This window comes from Porites lutea, chromosome 3, assembly GCF_958299795.1.
Source record: "Porites lutea chromosome 3, jaPorLute2.1, whole genome shotgun sequence".
Taxonomy (NCBI): Eukaryota; Metazoa; Cnidaria; class Anthozoa; order Scleractinia; family Poritidae; genus Porites; species Porites lutea.
The window spans coordinates 22,283,811-22,297,119 of NC_133203.1; the positions used below are offsets into that span (position 1 = coordinate 22,283,811).

At 38.5% G+C, this 13,309-nt stretch overlaps 2 protein-coding genes across 2 annotated transcripts; one reads left to right on the plus strand and one right to left on the minus strand.

Moving 5' to 3' along the window:
* The first annotated feature begins 5,737 nt into the window (after window positions 1-5,737).
* LOC140931948 (uncharacterized) lies at window positions 5,738-7,744 on the plus strand. The gene has a single exon (XM_073381630.1). It carries the CDS (start codon window positions 5,738-5,740, stop codon window positions 7,742-7,744), a length of 2,007 nt encoding a protein of 668 aa, XP_073237731.1.
* Window positions 7,745-8,424: 680 nt separating this feature from the next.
* On the minus strand, window positions 8,425-9,960 carry LOC140931949 (uncharacterized). The gene has a single exon (XM_073381631.1). It carries the CDS (start codon window positions 9,958-9,960, stop codon window positions 8,425-8,427), a length of 1,536 nt encoding a protein of 511 aa, XP_073237732.1.
* Window positions 9,961-13,309: the final 3,349 nt, after the last annotated feature.

Here is a 13,309-nt window from a genome sequence, read left to right on the forward strand (position 1 = left end):
TTACCTATGTAAATATGACGTACCAGTAATTCAACTCTTGGGTTGGAAAGCTATATAAATAAACTATCTATCTACCTATCAAAGCAATTCTTGTAAGGAAAATCTTTTATGGTAAGAAACTTATCCTATAATGTCTTGATAGTATGCAGACATCTTGTTTTACTCATTGTCATAATGAGCATCATAGGAATATTTTTATGCCCATAGACGTCCCATAGAACTATTACATGGGAAATCTATGGGCAACAAGAACACTAAGAGTTAAATTACAAAGAGTTTTTATCCCATACAGTTCCCATAGAATTACGATGATGGGAAATCTATGGGACATATTTGACATCTTTGTCAGCTGGTATGGGTAATCTATGGAATAATACGGTGTGGATATTCCATACAATAACCATAGATAAGGAAGATTGAGGAAATGTCTCATTGCTATGGGATATGTATGGGGAATGTATTCCCATAGCTCGTCCATACAATGGGAAGCATCAGGTTTTCTTCCCATATACTTCCCGTAGCTTAAAATGTGTCAAAATATATGCCCATAGCAGTTCCACATCATCATCCAACCTTCCCATACCATTCCCACATATGGGTCAGATATGGCCCAAACTTTCCCATATCATTACCATACTTTTGCTTTGGTAAGGGATGGTCAAACATTCATTTTTCCAAAACAACCATAGGAGACACCATCAAAACTCTCATACAGAACAACTTTTTTCACAACCTCTTTTAGACAAGCACCGACGACAGTCCGTCACGTGCCTCGATTTAACACAGGGCTGACAATTTCACTTTTCAAGGGCAGAGATTGGTTATCTCCTTTTGCTTTAGGTAACAACGACTCGTCATAATTTCTTTTGAGGACATACAACACTGTATCAATTTTATTTCAAGCATTTTACACTATGAAATGTATTTTAACGAGTTATTTTCTTCCCCAAATTTTTTTCCTCTAAAATTACTATGTCGGAATTTTTTTTCTTAAATCACCCATCCCCCCTCAAAAATTAAAAAATCCTCGCCAAATTTAATCTTCATGTCGACAACTCATATCAATCTTCCCTCAATTCTTGAAAACGTCGATAGCGCTATAGACGGGATAAATCACTACCAACTGGATACTGCTCTTTGTTTCTCTAATTGTTGTCCGCTACATACTGATTCTTAGCCTCCGAAGACAGCCCTTTCCCTCGTTCCTTAACGCTGGGGAGGTTTCGGGAGATCTCCGCGCAAAACGTCCCCAGCAGCGAAGGGCAAGGAGAAACGTCTCTTTTCGCAGGCTAAGTGATTTATTCAGTCGATGGCGCTATCCAGTTTTTCAACAATAAAGGCAGAAACAATTTACGCCTTCACGCGTTATTACACGTTACGGCGGACATTGTCTCTCTCGCTACTCCATGTCTGTATGAATCCTTAAACAATAAATCCATCCTCCTCCGCTTACTACACGTAACAGTTAAATAAAGCTCAATCTGTGCATACACTATCAGCTACTTGCTGGCTCCATCAACAGGTACTCAAATGTACCCAACTTTTCTATCTATAACATCTAACTCATATCATGTTTCTATTTTTTCTCCACAGCACCAAACTAAAACAAACTCACATGGGACATGTGGGATGAAGAAGGACATCACCTACGTTGCGTTTTACAATAATTATTAAATAAAATTGATGAAAACATGTTTAAAATATAATTAATTGTAATATTAAATGAAATTAGCCATATATCTAATATCAATAAATTTTTAACTATTTCTTGCTTTCCACGCAGACGCTCTATCTCCTGATTACAAATGGTGAAGAGCGTATTCGTGAAAAGCTTCTATCTCTTTTATAAGGTAAACTGGTTTTTTTTGGTCATTGAACAAAGCTATTCACTGCAAACATATGGACACTCAAGAAACGAATTATAATTACTTTAAGAAAACAATTTTTTTTTTCACGTCAAGCGCCAATTTAGCCCTGTTTACCTTCCTTTTCTTTTTTTTTTGTCTTTTTTTTTTTTAAAGAAAACCAAAATAACATGCTCGTTCAAGAAAACCAGTTTACAAGCATTAACAGCACATTACAACTTTTGACTAAATAATAAGTGCATTTATTTCCAGTTCCTTTATACGCACATAGGTAGACTACGAGGACTCCCTTATTGAGTTCCTCAGCAATCGTAGTTCGAGGAAACACAAGCCCGGCCAAAATCGCGTTTCTCGCCTAGGGTGATTCTCGCCCGCCCTCGTGTTTCACTTGCTCTACTATCGCTGAGGGAAAACGAGGGAGTACTCGTAGTCTTCATATAGCTGCCTTATTTCCCCAGTTGTTTTCCTATGACACACACGTAACATGTAACATGTACTTGTCAAAAAATTATTCACTGTTTGTTATAATTAATTCATCTATTAAACTTAGTAATTAATTAATAAAGAATGTTATGTTATTATCTCCTGTTTTACCCTGATTTTTCATACCTTTTCAGTGCACGTTTTGGCCAACACAATTTCCTCGGCGTTTTAACACTTATAGTGACGCTCACGTTACTTTTCCCCAAATGATACTTGATTATTCCTAGCAATTATTACAACATTTCTTAACTTTTCAGCCTAACGAGAAAACAAAAAATTTGCCCTGATAATTTCTTTCTTCCCTCGAACTTTCTTAGATTTTTTTTATCTGAAACAATCTACTTATCCTAATTTATCCGATCACCAAAAAAAAAGCGCAACAAGGATCATCGACAAAGGTTCCCTTCTACTTACCCAGCCTTTCTTTACTTTCCGCTACTCCCTACTAGCCCAAGACATCAAGTAATGCGCAAAAATTCTGGCATATTGAATCGAGCTTTCTCTAACACTATAAGCAAGAGCCTTCAATCTACAATCGACAGTGTTCATTAGAGGCTAGAATCCAAAACTCTGTCTGCTGTTACTTTAGATAACGAAAGAAAATAGCGTTACGTCCTCCACTTAATAAAGAAATTGCGTTTCAGTTGCATCCTTTCTATTGTATCAGCTTTTAACACCTTCCCAAGTATTACCGTTTCTTAACTTTTTATATAACTATTCAAAAGAATGTCGATTTCAATCTTTCAAATACATACAAACTTTCTTTTATTCAGAGTCTGAGACTTTTTCTTTCTTGAAAAAGCAATAAAACAACTCCGTTCAACGTCTTCGCAAAAATTTGCCAACCACCAAAGAGACACTTTGCTGGGAAAAAAAATTGTCAAAAGTCGTTCTGCTCTTATTGTTGTTGTTCTTCTTGTTGTTTAAACATCTTTGATTACCGCATTAGTAAACACACAATTATTGAGCTACTCCGCAAGTTGGAGTGTAACCTTCAATTCCCATCCCACACATTACCTGATCAGTTACGCACTTGAGGTGGACACCCAAGCACTTCCCTGCGTAACAAGCGTTTCCACGTGAATTCGTCCCCCTACCGTTTTATTATTTTTTGGCTCTTGCTCTATATTCCCTAATTTTCAGAGACACAAAACACTCACCACAGTTAAAAACTACATTTTATTTTTCTGACACTCCATGTTTCACTCTCTGCTTTTGTTCTGTTCAGTCAGTTCTTCTTTCTTACTTGCAGCTGTACAGAAATTCATGGTCATAGTTGCATCACGGGTAATCAGGGCAAGATGGCGGAAATTAGAACATTTGTACTACAATTCAGAGTCCGCTCTTTCTTCCTGAATTCATATATTTGATGCTTTCCCTTTGCAAGAGTAAATTACAAGTTCCAAGAAACAATATACTAAATGTGGAGTGCAAAAATCCGTCCTAAGTTTTTACAAAACCTGCATTTTCCCATACATTTTCTGTAATTCGACAGTATCAAACTTACACAAAATGTACGCAAAAATTACGAATTCTCTAGAAACTCACAACGGACGTCTTTGCACTCAAAATTTAAAGAAGGCCAAAAGAACCTGAACTTTCTTAGGGCTGCTCTTCTTTCCTTCACAAATTAATACACAAACACAAATCGACTAACAAATCAACTTTTATTTTACATAACAAAATCCTTCACATCACATTTTACAGTTTTTTGTCACTTTTATCTATATCCAGCACTTCGACACGACCAACAATTTCATTTCAGACTATATACCAACAACCCTCACTAACCCCAAATAGAAGCTAACCAGCTAACACTTTTTCCACTCAGTTCTTAACCCTAATTTCTATTCATCAGTACTTAACCCTAATATTTATTCCCAGGGCTTCACGCTAATCGACACTGTTAATCAATCCGGTTCCTTGCTTTGTACAAAATTATTTTATGTATAAATTATTAATCTAGAAACTTCATTCTGGCATATAGAAATCAGTAGTAACCTAAATTCACCGACTCACTAACAGCCTGTTTAAATGGAGGTAGGACACACCAGGTAGGTGAGGAAACCCGCTTAGGTGGGGTAAAAAAATAACCCTCCTTTACATACACTCTTACAACCGCACCAGCCAGGGGTACACTTTCTGAAGATTATTCAAAAGTCAATAACCACCTGCACGTACACCAAAAATACTGGCAAACCACCTCTTTTGGCGCTTAAACTCTTCTACACTCACTTACTCCTCCTGCTGCAACTTTCAATCCTGTCGCTTGCTATTGTTACCTTAAATAATCATTCAATGCCACTGCGAAAGCAAATTTTCCGCCAATATAATCTTTCACAAATCCGAAGCCGACTACACCGGTTACCCCACCTTGAAAAGTTTACATGACAAAATTTCACCCACGCTGAAAGAGTTACCCCGTCTGGCACACGGCCCCACCTATCATATAAATGTCATCAAATTAAAATGAGACATTATGTGACCGGCGGGTTACCCCACTTAAGCAGCCTACCTCACCTACCTGCACTCCCACACTTCCATGTAAACAGGCCCTAAGTAAACATTCCCAACCTTTGCCTTAGCGAATAAACTTCGAAATAGCCACTTAATTAAATAATCACCTATTGTTTCATTTCCTGGAATAACATAAGTAGAATCACTATTTTCGCAATTTGACCCTTCTGTTCCAAGTAAAATAATGATGTTAGGATATCAATTTTAACATTGAATGATCCATCATACTTATTGCAAATGTTACAAAAGGAGGTAATTTCCTAAGATCGTTTGAGCAAAGCAATCTTGTAAACAATGTGCGTTTTTCACCTACAAATAGTAATAAGGGCAAAGTCCAACATGTTCACGTGCAAATTCTGGGCATCACTTATTTTGATAATCCTGTTTACTAGATTACTGTCTTATAACTCGAATTCCCTCACCTACAAACGAGCAAGGCGAGCAAAGTCCAACATCTTCACGTGCAAATTGTGTGCATAACTTATTTTTGGAATCTTGTTTACTAGATTACTACGCTTAACTCGAATTCCGTCACGCACAAACCTCGAGCGGGAGCAGAGTCCAACAATCTCACGTACCAGCTCTGTAACTGAAGATCTCATGCAGATTCGCTTTTCACAGTAGTACTCAATTTCGGAGAAAAAAAAAACAATATATATTTAGGACAGAAAAGGTACATTCATCTTTCTTCGTCAATGACACTAAACAACTAAAAATAGCTGTTCCATGTTAAACGAGCCTATACACGACTTTCATAATGGCGGACCCCGCGCGAAACCTGGTTCGAGCGGCGTGAAAACGAGGCCAGAAAGGCCAGCGTCGCGTCGCTTCTCTTGTTGTTTACAACACAAGCACGGCCACAAGCACCGAAAATGGCGAGTACAACGGACAATTCAAGCGATTCAAATGCGATTCCTCTTACGGAAAACGATATTCCCGGCGCTTCTCTACTTGGACGAAAACCTGAGGAGTTGAAAAACTCAGAACTTAAATTCTGGCTGAAATGTCGCAGAGACACAGGGAAAGGTTTGAAGACAAAAGCGGAGCTAGTGAAACGAGTGTACGAGTACATACGAAGCGGCAAGGACAAACAGATCATAGATCCAGATCCACATAAAATATATAGCCGTAGAAAGCAAAAGCAAGGCACAAGTTCAGAGCTTGTCAAGGAAAGTACAGCGGCGGCAGAGTTTCCAACTACTGGATGGGGAACGTCGTTGGAGAAGATGCCAATGTTCACGCGACTGCAAATGAATCACCACGTGTTGAAGTCCGGGAAAACCATTGGTAACATTGATCATCACACCGTCCCGACGGGGTTGGTAAAGGCCAGGCGCTTCTTAGATGACGAATATCTGGAAGATATTGAATGTGCCAGTGATTCGAAGTACTTCTTCTTCAAAGGGAAGTGCTGTCATAGTTTTCGAAAAAATGACCCCCCACATAATCTGAAAATCGCCTTGTGCATCTTGTCAGGAGAAGTGGAGAGTGCTTCGTGTTCGTGTGTGGCAGGAAAAAGCGGATTCTGTAACCATGTGTTGGCATTGATGTTCAAGATGTGCAAGTTTACGTTATTTTCCTGTAATTCTACCAAGGACCTGACGGAGGAACAGGACCAGCAATCCTCCTTGGCCTGTACATCACAACTGCAGCAGTGGCACAAGAAGGGCGGAGGAAAGAACATTGCACCACAGCCAGTGATGGAAGTGGAAGTTACAAAAACAAAGGATGAAGAATTCAGATTACGTTCTGGCATCAAATCTCTTGTATATGATGCCAGGATGAAAACCACACATAATGTAGCTGCAGAGCAGAAACTAAAGGAGCAGCTGAAACAAATTGACCCTAATATGGGCCTGTCTCAAATGGCTAGTGAACAGATTGATCAGACGCATACTAGACTTGTAGAAACAAAATTTGGCAAATGTCAAGTTGGTTGTTTCTTGTCATACCAAGTTTCCCTGACAGAGGCACACTTTGAGGCCACAGCATCCATTGACTGTGTACCAAGACTTAGCCAAGTAACTAAAAATCAAGCCCTCACTTATCCAAGGTTTCCTCTAAGGGATATTAATGAAATGGCACTACCTGACAATTTGAGTGAGAATGACAACAAACTTATACAATCTTTGAAGTTAGAGGAAAATGAACTCAATGACCTTGAAACACAAACAAGGAAACAAGCTGAATGTACTAAATGGAAAGATGAGCGAAAATTCAGGTTCACTGCCTCTCAATTTCACTTGATTTCTAGACGACAGAGAAATCATGACACTTTTGCAGAACAATTGATCAATCCAAAATTGGTTACTTCAAAACAGTTAGAACATGGAAAAAAGTTTGAATCTGTTGCATTAAGGGAGTATGAAAAGTATATGTTTAACAAAAGTACACCTGTTAAGGTGCTCCCTTGTGGTCTTGTTGTTTCAAAGGGGTGTCCCATTCTCGGAGCTACTCCTGATGCAAGAGTAGTCGACTTTGGCTGCACAGATTACTTTGGCATAGCTGAAGTGAAATGCCCCTACACAAAACATCATGTCACGCCCCTTGATGCTTGTACGGATGAAAAGTTCTTCATGAAACAGACAGGTGACAGGGAGTGCAAACTGAAAGAGGACCACCCTTACTATGCTCAAGTGCAAGGACAAATGGCTGTTACTGGAGCAAAGTGGTGTGACTTTATTGTGTATACCAGTAAGGGTATTTATGTCCAACGTATACCTTTTGACCCTGTGTTTTGGGCTGGATTAGAACAAAAACTGCTTTCTTATTATTTTGATCACTTCATTACCTTTGCATCTGCAAAGTTTTTCCAGGGGAGTTGTCAAGTAAACAACAACAGTGATTGTGAAGTATTGTGCACAGCTACATCAGGTTAACCCTTCAATTCTCAATAAAACAGCAAAAATATTTGTCCCAATGACTATGTATGTTTCCTATAAAAGAAATTATGCCAAGTTTCTAAATCCAGCTGAAGAGACACATTTCTTACTCTTACAGTTGTTGAGTGTGCATTTGATATTTTACATGAAGAAAGTAAATAGTGATAACTGTTTGAGAATTCAAGGGGTAGTGATAGATACCATAGTCAGACCTCAAATACAATATTTTTAATGTAACCTTGTAATAAATAGTCAGATCAGCAAAAAAAAGTATTGTCTTTTTTATCTTTGTACCCACTCAACACATAGAGAGACGAAAAGAGGATTGTGTATGTTGTGATTTGATTTTATCCTTAAGTTAAATATTATTTTCCATTTTTTTGAAACTCACTCAAACCAAGAACTGTAGGAAGATAAAATTTAAAACAAGGATAAATTTAAAACTCATCATACATATGTATAACTGTTGTGTTACGTTTTAAAAAACCCCACCCTCACCTTATCACCACACAACAAGCACTCTTAAACATTAATGCAGCATTTATCCTAGTCTTGGATTTCAAATATCTACACCGTAACTGAGTTTTTCAAAGCGACATTGAATTTTAAGGGAGCTGTTGTGTTTGTAACAATAGATTTTCAATTAGAATTGTTAATTTTTCAAATACATGGGAAAGTCATATGGATATGATGTTGGGCTGTGCATTGCAACAGAATGCACATACTGCCCACATCTGGTTTACAATTCCCATCTGATGTAATGGAACAACTCTATCCCAGATGTGAAAGTTTTTTATCTTGTTTATGGCACGCTCAACATGAATTCTTAAACTAGCGATTTCCTGGGTGGCTACCACATCCTCTGCAGCCATCTGTGCAGATGCTCCAAGAAAAGGTGGCAAGTTTAAAGTAACTCCCAAAGGCAACAAATCCTGAATTGTGAATCCTTTATCTGCCATAATTGAGTCAAATGGAAGCTCTAAAAAACCACTCCTTCGTACAATTTCTCGATCCGAGATTGAACCGGTGTAAAGTTGGCTAATAAATGTGATTGCTCCCCCAGGAGATATACCAACCAAGCCCTTCAATGTTGTGTGATTCTTATAGGAACTGAAAAGTTCTCCATTCAGTTGTAAGCTACTTGGCATTTGGCATCTGATCTCAGTACAGTCAATTATGACTCTTGTCGACTTGTACTTGCTTTTAAAACTTTCAGGCATTGTTGTGTTGATTATTTCTCTGCTAGGCCAAATGCTTATTTGTCCAAACTTAAAGTACATAAAATTGACCCATGTGATAAATATTCTACTCACTGTGGGTGTTGATACATTGAATAAGTTAGCTAAATGATCTTCAGGAAATCCTTGCCGCAGCCTACACATCACCATAAAAAATTCGTCAAGGGGCTTTAAAGATCGAGCTCTCCCCTTTTTCGTTAGTAATTCATCCGTTTGGTCCTCGCTATAATCAGATGTGACGTCAGTGGAGGACCACCAGAAGGAAATGTTCTCACCTCGCTCCCCAGGATCAAGGTACTCAAAAACAGCCATAAAAGCATCCCAGGTTTGGAAGCCGGAATAAAAAGCAGCATTGGAATCTTTTGACTTTAAATTTTCAAAGGTAAACAGTCTCTTATTAAGGGCATCATTCCGCCGCTGAGTATCTTGCAGCTGACGCTTAAGTTCATCGATTTCTTGTTCTAGCTCATAAATCCTTTTGTTATTGTTGTCAATGATTTCCGTCAAGTAGGCTTCGTGCTCGGTCAAATCAGTTTGTGTTTCTGCGTTTTCAAATTGTGAGCTTAAATCCAATACATCTGGTACCATTTCATTTGATAATTCTTCCATGACAACTGAAGAAGACAATTTCCTTGATGCACTTTTCGAAGCGGTCTCTTCAAAGTGTCTTTCCATCGGCTCCTTTCTTTTACGTGGCGATGTTCGAATCCACGGAAAAACAGAGGGAACAACTCCGTCTTTTACTTCATTTTTCCCAGCAAGGGATTTTTTTATATCGCCTTCCCTGAAATGTCGTGAGCAAACCCTTGTGCTTTTAGTTACCTTGAAGTATTTTCCTTCTTCTCTCCTTATTGCGTGTAGCCACTTCTTCTTCATCGGGTTCTCGATCGGAAATTTAAAGAATGATACTTTTGTCCCATCTTCTTCTCGATATCCCTTCTTCGTGCATTCTGGAACACAACAATGAGTTGGCATTTCCAATTCTTCGAAATAACTTAGCCAATTCTACACAAAACAGACCAATTGACCTAATATCACCCTGCTTTGTTTATCTGAAATCAAGCGAATAAGCGAAGGTCAAAGCGAACGTGGCCTTTCTGACCTCGCTCTCATGTGTAACTAATTACCAATCCCGCGCGCCGTCGGCCATTATGAAAGTCGTGTATATTAAAGTATCTCTTACAATCAAAACAGCTCCACTTTCATTGGCCAACATTCCTGTCAGAAATAAGGCAATTACAATAAACCTGCTCATTGGAGGATTTCGATCCCTACTTTTACGTTGCTCGCAGCTTTCTCTTTCGATACAATACAAAACAAGTATCAAAAGGGCAAACTCCAACACCTTCACGTGCACGCATTTACAATGCACGTGATCTAACCATGCCCATACATTGAAATCCTCCAATCATCACATCAACTATAATTAACTGTTTCCTCACACCAACGTTAACCAATTACACTCCACCAATTTCCATCCTAGAAAAACAACCATCAAAAGAACAAAGTTCAACATCTTCACGCGCATGCATTTTATAATGCACGTGATCTAACAATGCCCATACATTAACATCCTCCAATCATCACATCAACTATAATTACCTGTTTCCTCAGAGGAACGTTAACCAATCAAACTACACCAATTTCGATCCCACTAAGTACTATAAAAGGACAAATTTTTGCACCCGCCCTTGTCTTATCTTTGACCTATTGATCGATGTTCATCGCTTTATTGTCTGCGCTTCTGATCATTATGTCACGCCCGAACAAACCCAAACTAAAGACAAAACCTTCAAAAACTTCACTGTCCTTGAACGTCCAAAGCTCCTGCACTGGTGTTGTAACTGAAAAGGTCAAGTCTTCACAAAGCTCACACTCCTTGAACCTCCAAAGTTCCTCAGTTGCTCTTCAAAATGCAAACCTAGACCATTCACAACTGACTTCACATGCGTTGAACCGCCAAAGCCCCTCAACTGCTGCTGGAAGTGCAAAGCTAAAGCCTTCAGAAACTTCAGTCTCTCTCGACCTCCACAACACATCACTTACTACTGAACCTGCTATAACCAACTCAGTGGCCATTGAAACTCCTCTGAACAATGAAGCCTTTCCAACTGCACATCATCAAAATAAACCAGAGCTTCTACCGACTTTCCCATCGAAATATACGCTCGCAATACAGGATAAGGAGAAACCTTCTACATCCTCTCCAAACAAGCGGCCAACTTCTCCACTCATCGCCTACGTCCAAAGCCTGTCTCCTATCAAACATAGTAAGAGAGGATCCACACCTTACTTCAACATAAAACTTCAGACAGCTCTTGCAACCCAGCCTGCTGTTTGCTTCTCACGCTCTAAGAGAAGTTTCTTCGATGAGAAAGCGGCAACTAAAACCGCCTTGAAAATCGAAAGATACAATACTTCACAAGACGGCCGCACGATTTTCATTAACGACATGACTAGGCTCTCTTCCCCAGCAACATCCGAATACAACTTCCAGTTCGTAGAAAGCTATAACAGCAACACATTGACATTACAGTCAATCCTTCAGAATGCACTCGACATGGGCATGATCGACGTCATAGCCAAAGTCGTATACAAAGATAAAGCAAGTCAAATTGTTGGCTCTATGAAACTAAAGAAAAGCACATGCTACATTGCCGACGAAACCGCCAACTCTAAGCTGATCCTATGGGAGAATAACATTGACGACGTAGATGTTGGTGAAGTCTACTGCTTTAACCAAATAAGACTGCGGAGAGATAAAGAAACAGTCGTACTCAATAGTACTACGGACACAGTAATTACTAAGAAACTAGATTCAGACTTGACAAACCTAGTATCAGAGAATATTACTCCAAGCGATGAATCTATGGAACTCTCTTTGAAAGTAGATTACATTTATTCTATACAAGAATTGTCTCGCTTCAAGCAGTGCCTTCAAGCAGTGCCTTTAAGCAGTGCGTCGAAATCTAGGAACCATCAACAACTATACATAAAAGTTACCATTTATATGCCTCTGGCATTTATACTAGACAGCATCAGATAGAAGATCATAAAGTTTTTCACAATTTGCTACTACTAAAAATTCGTTGCATTTTCTTTAAGCTCAAAAATATTATCAAATATTTTATGAATAATCCAACATTCAGTAGCTATCTTAACAACGTTTCTTCGTTTTTGTTGTATATTCATATTAATTATTGCAGGGTAGTTTCCAAATTTTGTGTTCAAGTTGTCTTCTACTTAATGTTCCATTTGATCTCACTGTTTTAGCCAAAAATGTTTCTTGTTCTTAACAAGTTGAACTCTGTTACATGTGAAAACTACCATATAACATTCACAACTTGTGTTAACTTTCATTGTAATTAAGGGTCCATTGTTTCACAGTTCCTGTTTCTTTAACAATAAAAAAATACGTTTTAGTTCAATGAGTGTCAATGTCTTAAGCAGGAAAGTACTAATAAGGGACAGTATTTTCACATCTCCGACTGGACACAGCACCACCATTTTACATTGTCCTCCAAGCCATGCAAAGGTCCAGCCGGCCACTTGAAGTACAATAACGGTACCTTCATTTCACACTTACTTTAAGGTCGCAAGTTTGAGCATAAACTATATCCAACGCCATGGACAAATATTTTGAATAACTGCCACGACAGTTGCATTCAATAAAGATTACAATTTGTTATGATAATGGTTGGAATAACATTGGGGTTGTCACAGCAACGAAATGACAGTATCACCTATTTGACCTGCAACAGTATATCTTGACACTGCAATTGTTCTTCCAAAATGGTCGTCAATTTTAAGCAAAATCTGTAACAGTGTTGGAGATATTTTCAGAGGAAGTTTTTTGGCATTAGAAACAGTAACAAATGCACAGTCTTTATGTCTGGCCATTATCTGTAGAAAACAAAGCCCTCTTGACATGCCATTTGACCTTATAGTAGTTTCCATCTTTTTGAAAACATGTCCAAAAGATCATGGACACAGCTTCAGACAACTACTAGCAGGAGGCTTTGATTAGTGTGTATCAAAGCACTGTTGTTAGCAATTTTGTAAAGGTTTTGGTGTTCTCTAACAAATTACCAAATAATTTTTCAAGCAGTTTAAACATGGCCAGAAATCGAGGACAACATGGCCGCTAAGCATGCGCATCAAAGACCCTTGGCCGACTTTAAATCTGGCTGCCACATAAAGATTTGTATGGGACAATTGTTAAATTCAGTTATAATATTGTCATGCATGCAAAATACATAAGTTCCGTACGTTTAAAACACAACAAAATACTCCAAAGATCACTTGCACCAACACTCACATAAAA